Source organism: Mastigoproctus giganteus, chromosome 10 (assembly GCF_048544385.1).
Source record: "Mastigoproctus giganteus isolate SK-2022 chromosome 10, ASM4854438v1, whole genome shotgun sequence".
In the NCBI taxonomy this organism is placed as follows: Eukaryota; Metazoa; Arthropoda; class Arachnida; order Uropygi; family Thelyphonidae; genus Mastigoproctus; species Mastigoproctus giganteus.
Window position 1 is genome coordinate 148,482,012 of NC_143584.1, and position 27,003 is coordinate 148,509,014.

General features: G+C 36.9%; 1 protein-coding gene across 1 annotated transcript in view; it reads right to left on the reverse strand.

Annotated features, from left to right (window-relative positions):
- Positions 1 to 262: 262 nt before the first annotated feature.
- LOC150079354 (lysosomal cholesterol signaling protein-like) overlaps positions 263 to 27,003 on the reverse strand; it is a 35,083-nt gene continuing 8,342 nt past the window's right edge. The window contains exons 2-18 of the mRNA XM_090383746.1: positions 22,315 to 22,425; positions 20,017 to 20,123; positions 19,347 to 19,636; positions 18,932 to 19,230; positions 17,311 to 17,432; positions 16,988 to 17,147; positions 15,569 to 15,724; positions 13,061 to 13,144; positions 11,831 to 12,039; positions 11,371 to 11,476; positions 8,968 to 9,226; positions 8,767 to 8,851; positions 8,248 to 8,494; positions 7,817 to 7,912; positions 4,110 to 4,174; positions 3,571 to 3,711; positions 263 to 1,894 (exon numbers count right to left, since the gene is read on the reverse strand). Coding sequence (XP_090239872.1) covers positions 1,684 to 1,894; positions 3,571 to 3,711; positions 4,110 to 4,174; positions 7,817 to 7,912; positions 8,248 to 8,494; positions 8,767 to 8,851; positions 8,968 to 9,226; positions 11,371 to 11,476; positions 11,831 to 12,039; positions 13,061 to 13,144; positions 15,569 to 15,724; positions 16,988 to 17,147; positions 17,311 to 17,432; positions 18,932 to 19,230; positions 19,347 to 19,636; positions 20,017 to 20,123; positions 22,315 to 22,389 — 2,712 coding nt within the window. The 5' untranslated portion in view covers positions 22,390 to 22,425 and the 3' untranslated portion in view covers positions 263 to 1,683. The remainder of the gene's footprint in view (positions 1,895 to 3,570; positions 3,712 to 4,109; positions 4,175 to 7,816; positions 7,913 to 8,247; positions 8,495 to 8,766; positions 8,852 to 8,967; positions 9,227 to 11,370; positions 11,477 to 11,830; positions 12,040 to 13,060; positions 13,145 to 15,568; positions 15,725 to 16,987; positions 17,148 to 17,310; positions 17,433 to 18,931; positions 19,231 to 19,346; positions 19,637 to 20,016; positions 20,124 to 22,314; positions 22,426 to 27,003) is intronic.

Genomic DNA, 27,003 nt, shown 5'->3' on the forward strand with positions numbered 1-27,003 from the left:
CAGGGGATAGTATGTACAAAAGAATACAGAGTCCAACCATTCTGGCATATAATTTGTGCACAACATACAATCAGTACAACTCTTCCTTACTCTCATAACACAACGTTTCCATGGTGATATCTTTCATAACAGTACGTAACGAAAACACCGAATAATAGTACAAAGGCACCTACACATTGTGCATACGAGAAATATGGACACAAAAATGAGATTAATTGGGACACCAATTTATATTTTGAAATATATATTTTAATTTCTGTACTTCGTTTTCCAATGATAATATGTGTCCACACTCTCGTTTAAAAAATCAACTAATGGTCACAATGGATCATAACGAACATTTTCTAACTCAATATACATATCCTTGTTTCCATCGTTGTTTACAAACTGGACAAAGTTGGCAATCATCATCTTAGACGACGCACCATCGGATGCAGAATGTATGATCTCTGTTAAAACATAAATGCATAAGTCCAGCATGTTAGGCCAAATCAGGTTCGTTATCATGGCTAGCAATAACTAATGACATTTAGAGCAACTTAATAACAGCCATCCATCCCGTGCACCAGCTGGAAGAGTTGCTGAAATTGCAGACACCAACGAAATAGGACCAACAAAACACAGGCAGTGATAAGCACAATAGTAGCAGGTAAAAATCATAATACACAAAAAACAAACTTATCAAACAAATAAACAGCTTTCAGCAGGTGAAATGCTAATTTTATACATGGGTGCACATCACGTATGAATACCAAGACTAGATAATTAATTATTGTATCATGCATAAAACTACCATCCATCAAAACCTGGATAATTCATATTATTGGAGACAGTATGTGATTTTTTTTAATTATCACGTTCTTTAAAATTTATTCACAGCATTTAAGAAAGCACGAGGCATTTATTCTGCAGTCAGCTAACTTAACTGGTTTTTTACCAAACGCCTTAGAAAAAAAAATTTCTAATTATGTGACTTTTTTCAGTCTCTTGAGACTTCGTGGGAACAGATGAGGCTCTATTATATTTCTCAACAAAATCATGGAAAGCGACGATAAAAGACAGGCAATCAATGTAAAAGCATTTACATCCATGAAAAGCGTCCATATGCATTATAAGCTGCTTGAAGGTACACAATAAATGCTGCGCGATTAGCGCACAGTCTTTTTTTACATCCTTGCGTGGATAAAAAAATAAGCATTTATGACAAGAATAAAAATTGTTCGCAGTTAAACTGACTATTGGCATTTAAAATATGACCAGATTTCACATCCAGTTTCTCTTCAAAGCGCTCGAGTTCGCATCTGCCTATTTTGCTGGCAAGCTCAACGCGTTTGGAGGATCCCCTTTCAGCACCATCTTCTATTAGGAAACCACTCCTGTCGAAACCATTTTTATTCACAAATTCTTGATAACAGCCTAGAAAAATAGATATCGCCACCCATTCATGTCCAAACATTGGGAATAAGCTGATAAGCTCACACGAGTGCGAAACAGCGTTTGAATAGGACACTTGCACCGTTCATACAAATTGCGATTTACCATAACAAATAGGATGCACCAATATGGATAAGCTTCTCTTTAGCCCTCATTAACAAGGAACAAAGGACTTATGAAGTTCCACATCATCCTTTCAATGTAAATTGACCTTGTTTTTGCACTTCCAACACAGATATAATATTTGGATTACTGTAGAGAAGATCGCTGTGACAGTGTGTAGAAATAAGGTCCATCATCAAATGGGATTTTTCCACTGGCACAAACGATAGCACGTCCTTTCAGAAGGTTTTGGGCGTATTCAGCAGCGTCAAGTCGTTCGCGGGCAAGACCGACAGTAATTAACCAGTCAACCAATTCCTGACCACGGAAGACATTCTTGTACAATTTCTGTTTCCATCTGCAAAGGAGAGAGAATAGAAATAAGTTTTGGCATAGATCCAACACACACACGTACGTACACTCATATTCAAAATTTAAGCATCAAATACCAGACGTTTTATCGGCTAAAAATCTATACAAAAAGGACAAGAATTCATCTGTGAGCAATACAAAGTCCAAAACTCAAACTAATTTATTGTAATTTTTGTTCTTCCTTTAAATTTTGAAAACTAGCGTATAATCAGTACTAGAAATATGATTTTGATCACGTAACCTTTTAAAAATTAATAATAAAAAATACACTCAGAGTTTCGCTTGTTAAGATGTGAAATGAAATGTAACTGTCGTGTGCAAGAAACTAATCCAAGGATGTCAACGTATGACCCCATAAAGGTGAACTACGCAAATAATGCAAAATACTGTGCACGAATGGAGAATGCGTAACAATTGAATTTTATCAAGAACAGAATGCGTGCTACGTGCAGAAAAGCGAAAACACTAGAGAACAGACGTGTGGGCAGAGAAATATAAAAGAGGACTCAGCAATTTGAAATGGTCCAATGTGTGTATGCGTGTGTGTGTGAGAGAGAAAGAGAGAAGTATGGCATACTGTACACAGCATTCCTCTATTTATGACAAAACCAAGGAGAAACAGACATTACACGAATCACAAGAGTTGCTAAAGTATCCTCAACCTTCCAGACACAACACGTAATAGCACCACGAATTGCAAAGGACAATTCGTGGTGCTTTTACGTGTTCTTCAGTCAGGTTTCAATATCTGGAATAAACAAGGCACGACAGACAAGAGGCGACTGTAATAATTTAAAAACTGTATTTTTTTTTCGTTAAGGTTTTATAAACAGAAAGGAATGCGCTGCCAAGCACCCCGTTTATCGGGCATGAAGTCAAATGTTCGTTCAAGACACATGGCCGGTTTCTTTCTTTTAACAATTGTCTTCTCTGTGAAAGGTTTTAAAGCATGACTAGCCAACCTCAAACATATCTTTCTTCCTTTTGTCCTTCTGGTAAATTCCTATTTCTATTCAGCAACAACAAATGCGCCTAAAATGATTTATTTTGGGACAAAATTCCTCTTTACCGGTAAGCCGAGCAGCGAGACCTAATTTATTTCATTTCAAAATCAATACAAACGAGTTCAAAAGCATTGATCTTTTTAAGTGACATATCTAGGCGTCACGCATTATCGGAGGAAAAAGTAATTTTTAAAATATTTTTGGACCTACCTTTCAAATGCAAAAATATCACCTTTTTTTTTAAATAACTCATATAAATAATTTAATGTCCTTGCGTAAGCACAGTCATATAGGTTCAGAAAATCTCAAAAATTTCCAGACTAATCCTCAAAAACGTGTTACAATAATAACTGTCACCACAATCAAAGGATGGCGCCACACGAGCAAACCTAGACTGGTACGCATTACGAAAGTTTGTTGATTGGCCCTGATCTTTGAATTCAAATTCCAGGTGAAATAAAACTGTATATGGTAGAATGAATATCAAAGAACTTAAATTTTTATAAGTTAATTTAGGAATTCTTAAAAAACACGTTTAGGCGTCTGTTTTATATTACGCATCTAATAACAAAAACCTACTCAACCCCCCCCCCCTTCTCTCCCTAATTCGTTTCCCTTTAAAATGAATGTGGTGTAGATTTTAAAACAGATTACTTACATTTTGTCTTTCGGAAGCTCTCGGGCACAATTCTCAAAATGGTAAGTATAGAACTGATGACACAAATGTTTCGTTGCTTCGTCCAGTTCTTCGAGAGGAGGAAGATGAGCTGGGTTGGCCCGATTCCACATGCGAAGAATCCTTCAAAACAAAACATTCATCATGAAATAATTTTACTATCAACTAAGAGCAAATTAAATTATATTATATAAATAAATATTAAATTTAATCAGAATAGTTCATATAACAGAATGAAAAATTAAACAAACTGATTTAACTATACGCTGGCAATATTTTAAATATATTTACTGGGCGAAAATGAAATGTATTTCGGCCACTCCATTCTTAATATAAGGAATTCGGAAATTATGTTTAGTGCTGCCATCTAGTATTAAACTAGGAAAGTATAAAAATTTTAATGTAAATTATAACTGTTTTTGCATAACATTAGTAGAAAAAAAAAAAATAATAATAATAATAATATAGATAGATTAATTCACAGTTATTCTATTCTTTGATTGTTGAAATTAAAAGCTTACCATTTTGTTATAGGAATGACGACATATTTGATTTCTCCTCCAAATACAATAAGGGCAAATATTCCCTGAAAAAAATAGCCACGATTATTATTATGAATAATATAATATAATATAATATAATATAATATAATATAATATAATATAATATAGTATTTAGTAAAGGATGCTGCCCTCTTTTGGCAACCTTCATAAATAAAAATGATCATTATAATAAACTGGTAGATTTGTGGTTGGTTTAATACAATGCAAGATTTTTTGTTAATTTTTAATATTTTTTATAGAATTTTTATTTTTTACACATTTTAATTCTTTTGTAAAATACATTAGTTGTTATATTATGGTATATATGTTGGTTATTCGATTAGTATACTTGGTACGTTAAATCCTTGTTTTTTGTTTCTTAAAAAAAGGAAGTTTAAAAAAAGTGTTTTAGCTTTTGTTAGTTAACAATTCCAGAAAATTATTCCTTGTTGATGAAGCAATTTTTGTAAGCTATTATCAAATCACAACTGCAGAACATAGCACTGTATTGAGGATTATTTTTTTTTTATTATTTTGAGGAAGGAGAGGAAGGATCAGAGCGAATGGAGCACCCAGAAATTTTGTTTTGTGGGGGAATGTATGTCTCCACGTTCTACATTGATAGCTTTCACAATCATGAACATGGAGTTTAATTCAAACTGTCATCATCAGTAATTCAATCTTGTGACTGGTGAGTTCCTCCGATGAGCTGTCTCCACCTTTGTCTCTCCTTTGCCGTTTTTTTAGTTTCTAAAAATTTCTAAGTCCTGCTTCATCTAGCAACGTCCGGATGAAGGTATTTTTAAGGCTTCCTGAAGGACATTTTCCCTCCACGGTCCCCTCCATGGCATCCAGAAGCAAACCACCATGTCGAATCACGTGGCTCACCCATTTGAGTCTTGTTGATCTTATTCTACCTAGATCCTCTGTTCTTGGAGTCGTCTTAATATTTCCACATTTGACACTTTTTCAGTCCATTTAATTTTTTTCCGTCCTGCGCCAGCACCACACCTTGAAGGCTTTAAGTCTCTTTTTACCTCTCTTTGTAAGAATCCATGTCTCTGCTGCATATAATAGTGCCACTGACCACATATATGTCATTATTATCTTCTTTCTAATTTCCTGTGACATCATCTCCTGTGTAACCAACGACAGTTTATTCTTGAAAGATTGTCTGGCCACTGCAATTCAAAATACTGACAGTTCAAACAGGAAGGGGGAACAGAAAACGAAATTTTTAAAAAGACGACCAGATAAAGTACTTACAGCTTAAAATAAGTTATAGCATTAGATTGCACTGTACTTGGATATATTACCGACCCATTATATTATTATTATTTCTCCTTGATAGGAGGTTCCACACCGTAACGAGTGCTGCTACCAAGTGCAGAGGGTTGTTATGTCTTGTGTTACTGTTGGTCGAGGAACTCTCTGACTTCAGGTGTTGAGGACTGCGACTTTCTGGAGTTCCTTATAGGTGTTCGCTGGGAGATCTATTGCTGCTAGGCTGTTATGTAGAGTCTTTGGCACCGTACCGGTGGTTGACACGATGATCGGGATGGGAGTTATTTGTTGCATATGCCACATCTCTTTGATCTCCTGTCTTAAAATAAATAAATAAATTTTCTGTTTATACTCCAGGACGACCAAACGGTCAGAGGAGTTTACAAGATACACAGAATACAAGAAACAGCACCGTATTCAGCAGTCACGGTCTTGAACCCCGGTCACTCAAGGCACGTGTACTTATGCACCCGCGCGCCTGACCACTAGGCTACGGCGGTCTTGGTTCGTGTACTTCCTGATTTTTCCCCATGGATTTTCTGGAGGTTGCCGGTGTTGGGTCCCGCTATGTTAATCAGATAGGTAGCCTTTTCCTTCCTGTCGATGAGGGTTATGTCCAATCAGTTGTGCAGGATTGTCTTATTTGTTATTATGGCGCGTTCCCAGTACAGCTTGTGAGTTGGGGTCTCTAGTCAACTGGTATTTCCTCGCTAGCATCTGATGTATTATCTTTCTATACATTAAAATAAATTTTCTCCTGGTGATATTTATTCAGCCAATGGGAGAGGAGAGATGCAGGTTATGGTAATACGTAACAAATACGTAACAGAAACTTGTTTTACTGTGGTAAAACAAGCTTCTGTTTAAGCGTGGTCGCACGCTATGTTTATCTAACATGACCACGCGGTACCAGGCTTGATTTCCATATGTAACGTATTTATGTATTCATAGCTGAAGAAGAAACACACACAGTGTCGATTCTGTAAGTATTTTATTTTACTTTATCAAAAGAAGCGAGCGCAATTTTATAGATTTTAAAAGCTCTGAACTTAAATGCGTCCCGAAAAGAATTAAACAGTTACATAATATGAATTATAAGTATTCTCGATACTGTCCTTGAAAAACCCAAGACAAGTCACCAATACAAGAGGACTCCAGGATATAAACAACACGCAAACGTATCACGGGCATTATTACGGCTTCTCACCCCCCTCCTCCATCAGGGAAACCGCCATTGTGGGATCAACTGGCCTAAGATTCACCATCGCTTTTCAATGAAAATATAATCATCGACTTCAATTCATACACAGGTTCGAACTTTGAGTTTGACAAACCAATTTAATGTTGACCTTTTACTTTTGTTACAAAGCTGGAATATCACAGATAGTTAGGATTGACTTGTTAAGCTAACAACTCACTTCGGGTCATCTGACTTTTCTTAACGTTTTGCTTATTCCTAATCACTTTGCAGATGCCGATTTCCTGTAAATACCGCATCAATGCTGCAAAGTACAGCCTCATTATTTACCAAGAAACCTTAGGGGCTTTAAGAAAACTTTAATGCCTCGGAGAAGCATTTAGGCGTGGTCCGCCTTCGTTCTCATAGGCAGAGAGAGAGAGAGAGAGAGAGAGAGAGAGAGAGAGAGAGAGAGAGAGAGAGAGAGAGAGAGAGAGAGAGAGATAGGTAAGTAATAAAGGTCAGCTGTTTATACATCCAAATATTTATCATGATTCGCAGCTACAATGTGCCTTTCTACAGATTAAGTGGAAAATTTCCTTTGGACTACTGCAATGGATTTATCCACCGTCATGAGTTTGGACCCTTGTATAACAAACAGGCTCATTTTCCTCTTTGGCATCCCTCCTCTAAGGCAGTTAGTCGATCTCAGGTGGAGGGAGTAGAAGTTCCTCCCGTGAGTTATTCTGGGTTTTTCATACTTTACAACGCGCAGATCGACCCGTGAATACGCTTCTACAGACACATTACACACATGATAATATGGGTTACGCCAAAAGGTAGTTAAAATGATAAAAATAATTATTATTATGTCGATATTTTTACCTATTTGACGTTTTCGTTATATAAATAGCCACTTGTTTCAACAACAAGTGGCTATTTAATTGCTCTTGGTGAACTCATGAGAGTACAAGTATCTAAAATAAAACAAATTACTTTTTGGGAGAACTAGACCCCCTTAAGCCCCCTGTGAATGTATCTATGATCAATTTGTTTGCCCTTGGGTACGCCCAAGAGCAGAACTTATGACAAAATTACCCTAAAGAGGTAATTACTACGATCTGGTGAAAAAAAATTGTCTTTAAAAATGTAATGCACTTATTGCAACTGAAACCGAAATACGGAGCCTTATATAGGATTCTGGTGGTAGATATTTCAAACGTACCTGTCCGAAGTTAAGAGCTGCGTCTAGGAATTCCATTGCTACAAACAATCCTGAAGGAACATGAGCAAGTAGTTTCCAGACACACACTGTCAGTCCCTAAAAAAAAAAAAAAAAACAGAATGCATTACAGATAAATATAGATGTACTTTTAAAACTGATGAAATCCAGTTTGTGGCCAAAATAGTTTATAAACTTCTATAGTATACCCTTAAATATTTAAACTGACTTTAAATTTAACTCTGAAATCAGTGAAATTGTTAAATGTTACCGCGTGACACATGACGTCAAAATTAAACGATTTTAGTTCACATCTTTAAGTGCTTCTTTTATATTAGCATTTAAATGACTTCTAAACTGAGTTACATTCATTAAACGTGAGGTGGTTTCTCACGAGATTAACTAAATGCTACAGACTTATTCAACAAACGTACCACACTCATGGAGGTGCAAAGGAGAATCAGAAGGATAATATAACGGAGTTGTTTCCTGTGTTTTCCTTCTTCCAAGTCATCATTACCGCTTTCTCCAGCTTCTGAACACGGTACAGAATCAACATCGAGCGACCTGTTGCTTTGGGAAATATCAGAAACAGAACCTCCCAACAAATTCTTCATAGAAAAAGACGTTTCTGTTCTTTGAAGGTTTGGAAATTTCCAACTTGAATCTTTGGAAGGTTGTCTGAAATAAAAACCAATCGATTAATTAATCGGACATTTAAGTATCAATGTAGAAAATAAATATTTACATTATTGCTATTTACAAAATTTACAGAAAAAAATCAATGTCTGGTCGTGTTCAACTTCGTTATAACATGGGCTGAGAGAGCAACGCCAATGACCGTTTTCGACCAAATTAATAACGCAGATATTCATCTCTGTAATTCATGTAGAACGTAATATTTCAATTTTTTAAATGAGGCATAAAACATTATAAATATATAGAATACTTACATTTCTTTTGTTTCTGCGTCTGAATTTTGACTGGATATAGAAACAACTGTGGTACATGCGTCACTTGGTGTTGGGGTGTTGGGTACTGCAAAAGAATGAGGACTCTATTAGATATTTGCATTTATTAGTAGAATATACCATACATTTCGGGAAGTGGGAAGAGACAAAAAAATTGAGAGAGAGAGAGATGGGAAGACCTACCTGATGAACTGAGTTTGCTGATAGCCAGACTAGTGCTTTCAACCAACATGACCGGGGTGATATCTTCGATAGTTACTTCCGTCTTCATTTCCGGAACGATCCTCCCATTCGCTTGCCTTGACTGAGGTGATGGCTCTCTGCTGACAACAGACTCTGGTAAAGTCATGGATTTGGGAGAATCCCCATACCGATAGTAAAGAACCAAACAGACGAGGGTTACGGCCAGGCAGATGCTTAGAACAACAGACGCTACCTCTGCCTGATAATAAAAAGAAATAATTAAATGAATGAATCAATAATGTAAATTCTCTTTAATTCGAAACGCACTAATAAATTTTAAGATGTTAAATTTACTCAAACTCTACACACTTAACCGGTAAAAAAATGGAAACCACAATAACATATATAAGTAAAACAACCAAAGAAAACTGGGCAGAGAGTATTATCCACGACATTAGCCCAGTCAACAAGTGAAGCAAAGTTCTACTGAGGCTTGAATAAACTCTAATTTATTAAAATAGCCTCATTACAGGCTCTTGTAAAATCCTATACTGACTTATAACTAAGGCTCTTAACACCTTTAATTCGGTATTAGATTTCATTGGAAGAAGAAATAGAAGTCCGTATTCTAATCTGCCTTTCGTATTGTCACGGGCTATTACGACTTTTCCTTCCTCTCCAGATCATTCGAGAGGTTATAAGCTGCTTCTTAAATTTATTTCCGAGAGGTTTGACTGTTTTGAACAGCGTCAGGCAGTTAAGGCCAAGGAGGTATATCTTCTTCTTCATAGGATTTCGTCCGTTATTACAACGGTTCTCCTCAACCTAACATTGAAAAGTCATTCCTTTATTTATTTTTATTTTTTTCTTCTATCTTTCCGATCTCCGTCCACCAGTTCTCTTCTATTCATAGCTCCTCTCGCATCCTCTATCCTCATCCTTCTCCAAAGCTGCTCTAGGCAATCTGTCGTCCTCCATTCTCTTCACATGACCAAACCACTCCAATCTTTTCTCCTCTATTTTATCAATAGGAGGTATATAATTTCTATAAATTGGGCGTTTTTATGGCCGGTTTTAAAAAATCCTAGTCAATCGAACTCGCCCAAGATCGTCTAACTCGGCCACACTGTGAAAAAAGGCCAAAAATGTTCCTGTCCTAATTACAATTGAGGAGGCTGCAACTGCATCTATGAAGAGGTACATGACATCCTTTGTAATCATCCCGGATCTATCGATTATCTTTGCGGCATAGAGATGCATAAAAAGCTTTCTTTTAATCCTCGTGAAAACAACCTCTAAACGACGCTTTCTGTGGTAATAAGTTCCAATTCGGTACATTTACTGGCAGTAATGGCAATACCTCATTTTATAACTTGCTTACGACACTACAAATTAATAATACTGTTACTTTTTTCTTGGGAAAGAATGGTTGTATAATTCCTGTAATACAACCATTAAAATGTCATGTTATAAAATGACAATATATCATTTTATAAGTTGTTTACGACACTACAAATTAATAATACTGTCACTTTTTTCTTGGAAAGGAACGATTATATAATTCCTGTTATTAAATTTCAGCATATTTCCAATTATTTTACCAATTTCCAGTTCAATAATTCCTGTTACCCACTGTTTCCAAAAGTTTGGCAACTTTTGGAAACCTTGACCTTTCAGCGACTTACTGCTCTAACCACAACGATAAACTGTTGTGAGTCACATTTCTAAACACAGAAACTTGCTATTCAATACAGTATGTGCATTCAACTCAGGGACGTATTCAGGGGTGGGTAGAGGGGGCATATTCCCCCTTAACCATGCGTATGTGTTCCTAGGTCTATCTAAAAAAAAAAAAACACAAAAACCTGGTCGTCATGCCCCCTCCCCCTTACAATACCTGGATACGATAGTGATTCCAGTAAATGGCAATTTCCAATTCTTTCTACAAAAGTTTCTCAATTACAACAAAAGCTTCAGTTTGAATATTAGGCAATAGATGGCAGCACTTCAAATACTCTTCTCGAATTATTTTATTCCTCGGTTTCAATTATTCCAGCGCTGCACTTTTCGGGAATTAGTACTATCAATTAAAGTGCAGTGCAGACTTTATTCTGAAGCCTGATTTCAGACAGTGATTTCCTGATCCAGTATTTTTTGAATGGTTTATGTTGAGTTTCATATCAGATATTACGTCTTTTCTTATCTCAAGCATCTACTGGTTGCCAAAATATTACATTTGGTAAGGTTGATCTCCGTTATTTTTGTTTTTCAAAGGTGAATTCATTTATTTAGAGGAAGGAAAGGACAGAACACCGACCATATTAAAAAGTTTGGAACTGCACACAGGAACTTACACTTAAGTACTTAGAATACAGTATATATGAATTTCAGGGTCAAACTCACCTCGCTCTTTCCATAAATAAATATTGGAATCTCGCCAATAGTGTGGAAGTTAATCGAACCCATACCAGTACTGATCAGAAGGACAACCACGACCAACAGTGGCAACCTATAATTGAACGCAAATACACTTAAATACCACAGTACAGTCAACACTATCAACAATATATACAAAATAAGCACTCCAATATATCATCTGTACTATCATCAGTAAATAATCATTTATTTTTATTTAATTAATTCAAATTACAGCTCTCTAATTGCTACAAACGCATTGATACGAACTAAACAAGACCAAACGAGCAGAATGGCATCACCAACAACAGCTGTATTCTACTTCCAGTTAAGGTCTTGTAACTTATAAAAGAAAGTTATCGTTTATAAGTTAAAAAACAGTGACATTAATTATTATTAATTATAAGATATTTAGGACAATAAATGGCCGTATAGAGCAAATGCTTACCCAAAACCGGTTGCCACCGCTACGCAAAATAATATCAGAATCGATGCCGCTGGCCGTCGCTGGAACACTACCATTGCTATGGCAACTATGGCTGTCCATACCCTACAAGACAACTGTCCGAAAGTTATGAAGCCGATCTGAATATAAGGAGACCAAACGCCATCTGCTGTAACGGTTGCCCACACAAGTATCCCAATCGCTGATATCACCTACACAAGAAATAAGCAAATTTAAATTATATTAATTCGACTCGAGTCCATTTATGGAGATTTAATTAAGTGCTGGACATGAATAATGTTGAATATTTGATCGTTGCCAAAGTCAACGATCAAATTATCAACACTTAATTGCAATCAATTTTTGCTACTTACAAAATATAATATTAATTTCCATGACATTTGGTTATTGTAGTCCGTACATTGAATCATTTGACACAACACTTTCTATGAACGGGTCATCAACCCAGTCAGCGAATTATCAACAATTTAAGATGGATTCTCTCCAAGAAAAACCTGCTTATGGTAATTAAATTTTCCAGAGTAAATGCTTGACCTGATTTCGTTGGTTGCAATCAGCAGAAATTTGGTTTCATCCAAGATTAATGTTGGCCTTATCTACCGTTTCGGCATTTTGTCTTAAATTGCAAAATTAAAGCAATAAGTCATCCCTTGTGGTTTTTCCTTGCTTCACTCTGATGATAAGCACTCGACACAGTTAAGTCACGAAAAACAAACGAGCTAGGGGGATCGACGAGACCGCTAATTAAACTTAATCGGCATTAAAGGTTGTGACGAGAATAAAGAGATAAACGGGCAGTCCTCTGTGGTAAACGGTTGCTATGGTAACGATTGACAATCTGTAGGGGAGACTTTATTAATGGGTTGACTTCGGTTTTGAGGCCTTATTGAATGCTCTACAAATCGCATTATGCATGGACCGAAGAGCGAATTTAATTAGAAAATTGGATTTGGATGAGGAAATAGCATCGAGGTTTGATTTTGTAACAGAATTCTATTTCTGTTAGTCTCGTATGGCAGGCATAAATGAAAAATGGAGTAGACCGAATGCACGCACTGTAACCATTTCGAAAACAATTTTTGATGTATCGCTGGTTTTCAAAAAAAAAGTGGTTGTCCCTAAAACGCTTATTGATGTGCATGTGTTCGTGCGTTGTCACACGCAAAGTCTTAGAAATTTATCATTATTTGATTAGAAAAGAACAAGTCTTACCTGAGCCACCAAAAGGCAATAAGCGAATTTGTAGAGCGACTTCTTCCACTTCTTCCTGACGGTGAACACAATGAGTATGACGGCCTATAAGAACAGGACATATTTTAGAGACAGATCAGAGAAAACAAAAAATATCATAAATAAAATTTTAAATGGATTAGAATAATTACCGAAATTTCACTCTTATTTTAAATAATATTCTTATTATGAGTTTTTTCGGTTGTTTGTTTTACTATTTATACTGAGGAAATTAAGGCCAAGAAGCATCAGTGTATGTGTCTGTAAATTTTATGTATTCTATGGTCGATTTGCAATTCGACTGAAAATTATTCAACGCGATTCTAACCCATACGGAATGGAAGAATCATGACCACTAGTCGCAGGGGCACCTGCAGGGGCACTTCAGGTGGTAGATGACTTTCATCAACCGGTGAAATACCACCACTTTGCTTATTGGAGGCTTGAAGTGGTGAAACCCATGTTTAGTCTCTAGAGCAAAGTTTCCGGCATCCCCCTCTCCCCATACTTCTCCTTCAACCCATGCATGGTACTAAGTACTATAGGTTTTGATACCTTTCGTGTTTGGGGTTTTCATAAAAAAAAAATATGAGTTTTCTTGAACTGTCTAAAATCACAATTTCCTTTCTTTTCGTGCACCATTTGAATTTGCATAATTAACACACACACACACACACACACACACACACACACACACACACACACACACACACACACAATGAATGACAACTTTATTAGGTATACATAACCTTTTCATCAATTTGATTGCCCCCTTCAATAACAGCATAACGTATTCATACCATGCAGCATAAAGCAAGTGACAGATACGCAAGAACGCTATGCGTGCAATTCAGTGTGAGAATGGGCAAGACGAAAGGTTTAAGTGATTTTAAAATGGCACGGTATTCGGCGCCAAATAAAATTCCAAATAAAATATAGCGAATTGCGACCTTGCTGTCGATAACAGCGCGATGGTGCAAGAGGCCAACGTAGGCTGATAAGACTGGTACAGGGTAACAAAAGGACTACAGTCAGTCAAATATTATTATTACAACCCAAATAACAACCCAGTGCAACAGTGGTAACCAAAGAGGCGTTTCAGAAAGGCTAACCTTGTCACCGATGCGGTATTAGAGCCTATGATCGAATCGTGACCACTCCTGTCAGTAAACAAAACAAGAATATACGCTTATAATGGACTCAGAACACCACCATGGGCAATGGAAGATTATAAAAACGTTGCCTGGTCTAGCGAATCCCGGTTTCTGCTATTTCACGATGATGGTAGGACCAAAATATGGTCCTACCATCAATCTATGGACCCATCAAACCAGGTGTCAACAATGCAGGTTGGTGGTGTTGTTGGCGGTATAATGATGTCGGGAGTGCTTTCGTGGTGCCTATTGGATCCCATGAAATCAGCGGAACAAAATTTGAATGCTCAAGGTTATAAAAGAAATAATTTCAAACCAGGGGCGTCACTTCATAGCAGCAGCTTATCCATCCGTGAATGGTTTCTTCCAATCGGATAATGCACCATATCACAAGTTCAGAATTGTAAAGGAGCTGATTCCAAGAGCATGACAGTGAAGTCAGCCTACTGTGTGGTGGTGGCCTCTACCAGTTCCCAAATTCAGTTGGGCATCTGTAGAATAAGGCGAAATTTTGAGGAGCTCATTCTGTAGAATGAGCTCCTCAAAATAGAGATCCGCAACCCATCCAATTTGCAACATCTGGAAAGCCACAGAGTCAACATGGACCAGCACCTCTACAGCACGTTTTCAACATCTCGTTGAGTCCAGGCCATGTCGTCCTGTAGGGCTACAGGACGACGTATTCCCTATTGGGTAGGCGTACCTAATAAAGTGACCATTAAATAAATAGGATACGAGGTGTCCTCTGAGATTTACATGCGCAAATCATATACGCCGTACAGTCGTAGATCATCTTAGTGCAATTTAAGCCCTTTATGAGTTTACGAGATAATAATCCACTGAATTGTACGTCATTTACATCTATTTGGCTGCTGCGTTCGATATTCACAATTATTTAAATACAACAGTAAAATCATAAAAATCGCAAATTAAAACAATCATCCGATGGCTGATTTTCAGTTGAACCATCTAAAAAACAAAAAAAAAAAAAAAAAAAAAATTTAGATGGATGAGCCAGCCAAACATGGTTCGAAAACTCATGATCGGTTGAATCTAGCTTTAACCGCCGACCGCAAGATGTGACCGAGTATCGCTAAGGGTGTGTTTAGACATTTTTCTTTTAAATCTGCTTTAAGTGCTTTATCGTGGCCGCTAATCATATACCATTAGCGATAAACGGAAGATTAAAAAAATGCAGAAATAAATTAAAAGGAATTACTTCTCCTCTTCCTTAAGAAAAAACTGTGTTCATTGCCCCATTAACACGATCTTTATACTTCATTATTCAGATTCGATATACAAAACAGGATTGTGAAATTCAAAAAGCAATACTTACTGCCGACATTAATCCGATAATACTGATATAGAAGAGGGTGTGCTTCAGTTGAACAGCATACTCGCAGACTCCCAACACTTTTAACATCACCATCTTAGCGAGGATGTACATCACTGGACCAAACAATAAAGTGCAGATGACCATAGTGGAGGCCAGCTAAGGCGGAGAAAAAAATAATATAGGTACTTAAGAGATGAAACACTGATTTGCTGTGATGTTTTTAACAGACAGAATATTGGTGAAATGCTAAACTATGTCTTCCAACAAGGATGAATGCATCCACTAAAGTATTACTTAATTATCCACGAAGAACATAACTTTAAAAATTCAGTATCAGAAAAATTTCCCCACTCTAAGAATACAGGTTGATTTGTCTGAGCTTGCCTTTACCCTTACAAATAGGTAAGGGTAAAGGCAAGAAATTATCGGTAAAAGATCTTTAAATAATGTGAAGAAACAGCATACATAAGTACGTAGTATGATCTCCTCTAGCAGCTATGCAATGAGTTATATACCTTGGCATGGAGTCTAAAAGGATAAAGAATATGCCTTCATGTCCGGGGTAAACTGTTCCCTTAAAATGGCTATCGTTTGGGGAGGGTGAGGAACAGCTGTAGGTTGCCAACCCATCATATCCCAGACATACTCAAAAGCAGACAAATCAAGGGGAAGTAGCAGGGCAGGGAAGTATGTTGAAATTGCAGAGAAAGTGTTTCATATCGTTATCGGAATTGGGAGGGCATTGTCTTGTTGGAATAAAGGGCTATTTAACCTGTCGGAAAATGGCAAGTATAAGTATAGTTTCGAAATAAAGCCAACCTACAAGATTACTCAGACCATCATAAGGATGCGCACCCATTCAAGATTCCTGGTGTTCGATTTGTATGGGTCTAAATACAGGCAGGAACACCTTTCATTAGGGTGTCGCCAATACATATTCTATTCTCCTGTTATCGCTCCGCAAAACAGATTCAACACTAAAAATATTCGGCTTCCATTCTTCCCCAGCTGACTATTTTCGCTTTTCGGTAAGATACGGCGATGGAGAGTAAACGTAATGAAAACATATCGTTGCCAATCTACTAATGGTGCTTCTTGATACTCAATGCCATAAAATAAATTAACATCATCTTATACTATGAGAGAGGGAAATCTGTCAGCCGCAGCCTGGTGGCGAATTATCTGGTTTTAATGCTTTGACCTTTGCCTCGTGTCAGCGTGTTAATTCCCATCACCCACTTCAATGGAGTTCTGTATCCTGCTGATTTTTGACTACAACAGTCTGCCTAACAATCTGCATATACGATCACGGTGTACTCACATTCAAGTGTTCAGACAGTTTCGTTAATTCTTTTAGGGTGGACCAATTTATCTGACAGTGCGTGTAATTACAAACTTTGAATAGCAAACAAAACTCACCACTTCTGCCCTGAGTCCATAATCGGTAGCAAACAGCAACACAATTGGACCCGTAGGCACAGTTCCATAAAGGAAACCATAGTTGGCAAGATCTTCCACATCTTCAGCCCCAGCACACAGCATCTCCACAGTACCCCGTGTAATAAGGGGTGAAGCCAACCTAATCCAAAGAGAAGTCGATATATTATTTACTGTTGATAGTCACTCATGTCAAATTCGTGATAAATGACAAAAACCACAGTTAAAAGCAAGGAATATTATTAAAACAGGCATTAATTACATTACATGCAGAAGTTGGTGGGCGAGGAAACACTGATACTTACATCTTAACTGCAAGCAATATTCCTGGAAGAAGGAGACCTGATCCCCCTGTACTCGCACCTGCACCAACCACCGAAAAGCCAAGTAAGAACAGTACCGAAGCAGAGAAAGCTGATGACAGTACCTACGAAGGAATGAAGAAATAAAATGTAATTAATTATTATAATACATATTTTAGATTTAGAATTTAGTTATATATCTTTAATCCAGATTAATTTTTAATTTTAATTAATTAAAATAAATTTTAGTAAATTTATTTATGGCTGTAGAAAATTCAATAATACAATACATTTATTGTTTTTAATTAGTGTTCTTATATAGCGAGTTACGCGAAAAATTAATTAATCTCTGTTGATTCAACATAGCAACCGGTAGCCATTGCAAAACACGAAAGCGGGACATGGTCTGTAATGCAATGCTATTACTGGCTATGTTCCCTAATTAGAGTACACTATAAAAGTCGCTAAACTAGAAGCTATATTTAGTTGGATTTCGTAAAGAAAACAAGTTCGAAGCTCGTGCTCAGATAAAATTTGTTTCGTTCAATCACAGCCATGCAATTCGTTCAGCTCAAATTCCCTTATTAAATTTTGATGAGTTTCCCAGCAATTGAATACAAGACATAATGATAGGTGTTGATGAAGTGCATGCGTTATTCGCTTTCGACAGAGAAGCTGATGATGGTGACCTGATTGTGTCAGTGAAAGTGAATGGCGAGACTCCTCTGACCATTTACTTTCACTGACGCCCACAAAAATACAAATGCTGAATATTCATTGTTTTAAAATAACAGCTTCTATGGCCTAATTTTGGAGATGACAAACCTTGACCCTAAAGCAAGGTTAGTCCTATAATAGGCATTGAATCCAAGCAACCTTCAAAAGCTGGACATGCCGGCTGACCAACTGAAACCTTGTTGATTACCACTATTACAAGCAAATCACTAGATGCATATGAATACGCTGATGAACAAAACAAAGCTAGTTAACTATAAGGTGCACGACTATAGCTGTGCGGCCAGAGTGCAGGTGCGGATTTCCTCACGCAGTGTTTTCCAATTCCCACTGTAGGCTTAAACTCTTCTCACCGTATGTGAGAGTGCTGGACATACGGTCACGCAATAAATAAATCTTCTATTATATCAATATAAGCAGAAAATTTATTTATTTAAAGAGCTGAAGGTCAAATATTCAAAACTTCTTGAAATGCGTTGTGTACAGTAGTGGGCGAAAATACTGTCACATAATCTGTAAAATGTTTCGCATCAAATGCTTCAATATAATGAACATCGTATATTTCCATTGTAAAACATCATTTGGGAGGAAAACGTCTATACGAGTAAGAATTACTCACTGCACAGTGAATTTTCGTTCTTATCTTGTCTGTAAAACTGGAACAGCTTCCACCCAAAGAAATTGGGGACAGGTCACGATCAGTGACACGTCATCCCGCCGAACATAATGGTACGACCTAAAGGTAGTTCAGATAAGGCAACAACCTTCACACTTAGGAGTTTTCGAAGGAACTTGACAGCGAATTGAAAGAATGCCCTCTATTTCAAAAGAACTATGGACTTTATTTCTAAAATTTCGCAAATTTGTAATGATTTAAACGTATACTCACTTGTAATATTCCATATAAAATTGCTGGAAGTTGGCCTTTAAAAATAATATTTCCCAGAACGCCTAGTATTGTCATGAACACGTTAGGATTCTTGAGGATTCCCCAGACAACCGAAAACACAACTTTCCCTATTGTGCCGCATGAATTCTTCTTTGGTTCTGCTAGATGCTTAATGGCACGGACTTTTTCAGTCTCCATCAGCATAAACCCCAACGGATTGATGATGATCAGGGATGTTGGCGCAATAAGGTACATGTAACCGGGATACTGAGGATACTTGCTGCCGTACAGTGAAGAAACTGAAAGGAGTTGTTAGAGATTTTATGAGATCTCATGAAACTAACAAATCTAAATGATGCAATGACTCTAAAAAATTTGTTATTATTTACCCTTCATTAACATTTAATATACTTACCGATTGGATATGCTAGACCAAAATCATTTCCTTGGGTGCAAAATATGGCATACAGTCCAGCGTAAGCTAGATTGATAGGTCTTTGCACAGCTACAGTCATCACCACGACGATAATGAAGACTACGATTTTTCCTAAAAGAATTCCACTAATAAAAAGCCAGTTCACATTTTGAAAATTAATCGTGGCTAAATTCAGGAAGATTAAAGCAGGGAGTGACAGCATAGCTGTGAAGCTGTTGAGACCTTTGATCTCCGACCTCGATATCATGCGGAACCGTCCTGCCAAGTATCTAAAAAAGAGAGAAACAACAATTAGAATTTGGCAAACATTCTCCTTAATGTTGTTCATATCATTTATTACCACTATTTATAGATATTTTTATTAAACATAAAGGCTACTATCCGTTTCGGTAGCCAAGTGGTCAAGCGCGAGGGTACAGAAGTGCACGCGTTTTGAGTGACCGTGGCTCTCTATCTTTTGAACTCCTCTGACCTTATGTGTGGTCGTGTCGGAGTGTAAATAGAAAATTGTTATTAAAGATCTATTTAACTAAATGTGTAAAACCTTCGTTTTAAGCTTAATACAAAAATGACACTTAATGAATGCGGAAATTCTTCAAAAATATTCTATTTTGTCTTTTTATCTGGGTGGAATTAACATTTTACTCACCCACAAAGAATAATGACGAAACATATCACTAGGGTGGGTAGCAATCGATCGAAGTCAACATCTTCTTTCGCACTAAGTTCTGTTATATTAGCACCATGTGGAGTCACCTATAAAATATATGAGATTCAAATAAACCAAAGTTTATCATTAATTGTCATTAAACATAGAGAGAGAGAGAGAGAGAGAGAGAAAATGCAAAATTCACAAAATTTATAATCCCTTTTCCGTATTATTTGATAATGCTGTATTAAACGTATGCTATCTTTAGTAACTAGATGCACTGTTCAATAAATATTAGCATGAGAAATATACTGAAGTCGTTGATAGCCATCACGTGTTAATTCGGGTATTTGTCGTCCCTTAAGAGTCAACATCATCAATTCACAATGACATTCGTGAACATTCTTTTGATAAGGTTATATGAGTTAAGCCTTTTCAATGAGGCGCTCAAAGTGATCAAACTAATTTGGTAAATGCTGTCTGGAACTTTTAACAGTTTTTGCTCTTTCCAAAATCCTGGCGATACATTCAAAGAGCGAAAGGTTAGGAATTGTAAATTCGCTAAAAGTCCTTGAAGTTCTACTACTAGTCTGTCTTATCAAAGTCGAATGTTGGTTTGCAACACACGTGTTTGCATTAAATCCAGACGTCTGCCAGCACTTAACAACTGATGATTCCTGCACATGACACAAGCCATTAGCTATCATTTCTATTCAACTGTCGCTAAGTCAATCTTGATGGGTAACTTCAATCGTTGATCAGAGGGAGAGACTCACTCCGCAAGTTTCTGTCGAGCCTAACCCTGAATGTTTTAAAAATTTCGCAATCAGTGGCTATTACCGCCTCTGTTCAAGCAATCAGAAACTCCTTGGCAGTTGCTACTTATTTTCGTCCACTGGAAACTTGCTTCAAAACATTAAAATTTTGGTTTATCATTCATGACATATTATTCAACATCATACGATCAGGCGCTCAATAACTTTCAAAATTTGTTCAGTTGACCATTCAGCAAATTTTGGGACATTTTATGACTATAAATTCATTCTACATGTTTCGCAATGTGCACCCACAAAATCACTAAAGAACCGACAAAGTTGATCTCACTGCAAAAAAATAAGTGTACAATTTCATTTGCATAATTTATTCAAAAACGGGACAAAGTATGTGTTTATTATACAATCATTTCTGCCGGAATATATACTAGTGACCAAAAAATGTGTGTTTTGCTGTTTATATTACTGTAATCTGATCAGTCTTGTCTGGACATCAGAGATGGATGCAACCCAGTTGTACGGTCTATCTGCACTCTGCGTTTATTTAATTAATAAATCAAAAAGACACTGCTGTGGTGGGTTCATCCTAACTTGCCGACCAGGCTGACAAGTGTTTCTCATCAGTTTAGCGATCACAAAAAATACCCTGATAGGTTCTTTTTGTATTATCGTATGTCAGTGAAGAGCTTTCATGATTACTACACTCCTTCGATCTTCTATCGTACAGAGCTAGACGTTTTCCAAATTCTAATACATTTTTCAATGTCAATTTTAAAAACAAACAAAAAAAAGACAAAATCGCAACGAGTACTGGAGGAGAACTGCAGTGAGTCAAACACTCGCGTGTAGTCCACCTCGTGTATCTTGAAAATAAATATGCGCTTGCGCACATGTAACGCACCCAGTTGCGCTGTGCCCGCGGAAACACCAGGGGCAACACACAGCGGGCTGACTAGCCCGCGGTGTGAAATACGCTCGTTTAGTTTACCTTGATTCAACTGCTGAGCTGACACAGTAGTTGAATCAATAATAATTTAAATGAGCTCATCTAAAAGATCTCTTAAGGGATCTTTCATTGCTCGTCTGAAACGTTTGCACTGCTCGTCTGAAAGATCCCTAAGGGATCTTTCACAAGAGCAATATGAAACGAGCAATAATAATTTAGACTTACCCATATGGGCCATATATTATATACGGTCCATACTACTCATCCCATTTTTAATAATTTATGGAATTTTATAAATTCCATAAATTATTAAAAGTTAATGATTTTAATGCGATCTGGTTGGTACAAATTTATCTTTTGATGTAATTAAAGCGGAATTAATCACAAGAAACTTATTTTTATATATATAAAACGAATATAAGCATATCACTAGGACAATATATCAACATACGCAGACAAGCACGGACTTTAATTGTACTTTTAAATATCGAATGAACAGATTAATAAATTACAAGTAAACTTCGTTGTGCTCAGTCGATAAGAATAGCTGATTATGCTGCACAAAAGCAGCTTTCTTACCTGACACCACTGGACATTATCAATGGAAGGAGGAATTTGATATACGGAACTGACTTGGACCACATTTCCCGGCATGGTAGAGATTTCTTGATAACTCTGATATACAAATCACTGCAGAAAAATGAATATTATTATTATTATATATAAAAAGCAGCATGGTGCATAGTAATCAAATCATATTTCACAACTTGGAATTAACTATCGCATAACAGGACACTAAAGGTTGCCTTGTGTTCTAACTTAATTATACACACTCGTGAATAAGAAGTCTTACGAGATTTAAAAAAAAACGCTCACTTGGCCTGACAAAATGCAATAACCTCGAAAAAAAGAAATGAGGAAAAAAGTAAACAAAAATAGGTCAACTTAATCAGAGCTATAATAAGCACACTGAGGAACGACACCTGGCGGTAGATAGTATTTAAATTTATTTGAATTTTATGCCTTTAAAAGCTGGAAAACAAATATTTACGTTGATGTCTTGTGCCAAAGACATTCAGGACAACTATACGTGGAATCGATCTTTAGGAATCGATCAATCGAATATTTTTATTATACTAATTTCAACAGGAATATTGTTAGGATTATGGAAATACTGAACAAAAGGAAACGCAAACTGTTTCAAAACCAATTTCATCGTACTCAATTCAGCAAGTGCAATGTATTATGTTATAATTGTTTTGCAAAACTTCGAAAAAAAAGTCCATGAATCTTTGACACAGAAAATGAGAGAAAAGGTCAGCACTTTTTCAATTGTTACTATACAGTATTACTTTTAGAACAATTTTTTTTTTAAATGACAATGTGTAGCTTAATATATGTGGTTTGATTTTACATTAGACCAGCTTATTCAAAAGTTAACCCCGAACACTGGATAATCATCCTTATTTCTTTTGAAGCTCGGCAGTTCGTATCAGTCACCATTGCCCCTCCCGAAATTCAAACCAAATCCAATGTTGGAAATCACCATTCTAACCAAACCTGTGCTAATATAAAATGAGGACAGAGTGCCATGGAACATGAGTACTAGTTAACTGACTTGTAAAAGTCGGTCACGTTCAGTGAATCAGTAGATAGCTTGTAGTGGGATCACTACTGGCACACACAGTACGATCAGACAGTGTATCAGTGAATCATCTTTTTTTTTTCTTTATTTCTATCTGATCATTGGAGCATATGGTAAAATCAGATAGATAAAAAAAGTTTGTGTTTTTCCTGGTATGTCTTCAACCAATATAATGACATGCATTACAGAATTTCCCTCCTATGCCTCTTCCGTGCATCCAATATTCTCTCTCTGCCAGTCGGCAAAGTCGTCTATTGTCCTTCGAGGAAATAATGCAGCAGGGGTGGAGAGAACAGAGTACACCTTACAGAGCGTGACTTCCTTGTATATCTCGTTACAAGAAATTTTCTGAAGATGTTCAAAAGATCTACAGCGATCTTTAGAACAGAAGAAAGAGGATCAAATTGACATCGCTTCCATGAAAGTCAAATAAAGCTGTTGAGTTTAAAAAAAAATGTTAAGAATTTCATAGCTTACAATAACTACGATATTTGTTAGAGGGTTTAAAGATATCAGTGCTTACATTCTTGCAGCCGATAACCATTATCTGGCAGACGATCTCAGACGTTGAGTGTTAAAAACGAAAGATTTGCGTAAATTAAAAAGGAAACCGATTAGATCTTTAGACCCGTTCTTTATCAACCAACACATTAACTTTCTCCCACGCAACTATAGACTATCTGAAAATAACGTGCGCGGTGACTTTGGACTATTCTGTTTCACTTTAAGTGTTGCAATCCAAAAATGGACAGACGCCAGGACAGACACTGATATTTGAAGTGTCTCCTGGAGTGGGCTTACGAAGAAATATTAATAAGAACAAATATTCGTATGACGCAAAACGGCGATGACGCATCGCACTTTGTAGTATATTTTGCTTCTTAAATTCATGTATCCGACAACAGCCAGCATATTTAGAAATATTTCTAAGGAATTCATGAAATGTCAATTTGAATAATTCATAAATTATATCTGACAATTTCGGACTGTAGAGAAAAGTTCCGTACTGTCATTGCGCGGTACAAAATGATGCTAGCAAAAGAAGCCATATGAAAAGAGAGAAAATAAGGGACTCTAGAGTGTTAAACGCCATCAATAGATCTTAACACAGAACAGTGTTTCATATGCACATATATTTTCCTGTGCCAGTTAGTTTTTGTACGGCCGGCCGTGCTCCTGTGATAGAATGCATGTTTGGAGCTGCACATGATCCAATCCACAGGTCGCCAACAAAAATATGCACCTCACAGCACACTTAGCACTGTGATTGTTTGGCTGGTTGGTTACAGGCTTCTTGGAATAACCTGCTGCAATGGTCAGTTCTCATGACACTAACAGAAGCACTATGTGCATGTCGTCTGTATAAAACGGTGTGTGTGTTTTCATGGGCTGATAAAAAAACGGAAAACCTCAAGGGGGGGGGGGTTATTACCCATCTATGGATAAATTCAATGGAAAATTTGGTGAAAATCAAGCAGTTGCTCCTGACATTTCAGAGGTTTTTGATCGTGTTTGGCATAATAGTCTTGTAAGCGTCCATCATATGGTTGCCAACTGTTTTTTGTAATTGGGTATTCAGTTTTCTTGTTCTTTCTGGCCGCTCACTGCATGGTAGATAGCTCTCTGACCTCTAACCTCTCCACTAATGCTGGTGTTCCCCCAAGGTTCAGTTCTTTCTCCAACTCTTGCCCTCTTATATATTAATGACCTTCTTCCATTGACTGGAAATCCTATATATAGTTTTTTTTGAAAACAGCATATTGAATTCCACCTTCCAGTTCGAGAAAATTTGCCCTGCAAAAAAAGAGTTTCAACTTCGAGTATCCACTACCAATTCCTTAAATGCTGATCTCTGTGTAATTCTCCAGTGGGGAAAAGACAACTTAGTTTATTTCAATCCTTCTAAAGCTCAGTTCTGTCTTATATCTCACAAAAAGGATTCTTCTACTCCTATGGTTATCTTCGACGGCACTCAAATTTCTAGACAGGATCAGATATCTCTGTTAGGAATTACCCTGACTTCTAATCTCTCTCTCTTGGCATAAGCACATTACAAATATTGCTTCCTCTGCATCTAAAAAACTGGGTTTTCTCTTTCCTCTCGGCGTTACTTTTCTTCTAAACACCTGTTCACTGTGTGATAATCTCCAATCCGCCCTACAATAGAATATTGTTCCCACATCTGGGGCGGTGCCCCTAAAACCTCTCTTTTAGGCTTCTAGATTCCATTTAAAGGAGGGCAGTTAGGTTAATTAATAACCCATCTCTTACAAGATCTCTCCACGCTCTGTTTCATGGACATTCTCTTCCTACTGCATGCCTTTTCTATGGATATTTCCATAGGCACCGTTCTGAATTGTCCTTCTATAATTCTCCATCTCTCTTTCAAACGAGTCCGAGCACGTACCGCAACCAGTCAGTATTCTTTTACTGTCCAATTCCAAACTGACAAAACCAACTTTTGTTCTTCCTCATTAATCCATTCAACTTCCGTTTTGAGGAACAATTTCCCTTTACAAGTATTTCCTGAAAATAATCTACAGAAATTGAAGTCTAATATCAATAAGTATCTTCTTTCATCTTCTCAACCTTTAACCCACACACGGTGCTAAGTACTCTAGGTTCTAATACCTTTCGTGTTTGGAGTTCCAAAAAAAAAAGGGGGGGATCCTGTTCCCTCCACCTGACTTGTGATTGACTTGTTCAATCACAAGTGTGTTGAAATTCACATTATACCACGAAATACAGTAATATTCTTGTAGTCTTTCTAGTAAACTGCTGTGGCCGTATGTGGTCGTCCTAGAATAGACTATAAGCAGAAAATTTTTCTGATTAGAGTAACTTCTCTTTATTTTTTATAATCGCAAATGTCTTTGTCAATGTTCCCCACATAAATTAAAGAAAAACTATTTTTAAGCCAGATTTCACAGAAACCTGCTTGCTAAACTAACCTGTTTTACCTTGGTTTTCCATAATTTCTTACATCTCTAAACTTGTGTCAAGGAATTTAAGGTGTATTACTGACCACTTCTTGTTCAGCGAAATTCCAGGTGTGGGTGTCAACTTACTTCCTGAAAGCAGCATTTATCTAAATAATTTCTTTGGAGATATCAATCTAATTCCCAAGGAAAGTTAATCGTTTCTTCTCTATATTTACAAGCAAAATAGCTCCCCCGAGAATTATACAAAGGAGAGATGATCGTGAAAGTTAAAAATAACCAGAAGGTTAGGGCAGAAAACGGGTCACAGATTATAAACAGTGTCATACACCCATCCAGGCGACCTTCATGATACTAACAAAGAATCCTGTTTTGCTTCGTAGTTATCTGGGAATCTTTTAGGAAAATTAGGTGACTCTTTAAACCCGACCCCCTTTTTAGATATTCTTTTAGAGTTTTACCACCCCTTTAGAACCCTAAGAGATAGAAATATTCGTGACCAGAAAATGGAGTATTGTATTAGACTCAGTTCACTCCACCTTCACCTTTGGATGGGTGTATACTGAATCATCTCTGTGGCCTCGACGGATAATTGTCTTCATCTTCATATTCAAATAACTTGTGCGACTTAGGTACGTATAACCTTCGTTGAGGAGGTGAAGTCGTTTTTGAGAGAAGACGGAA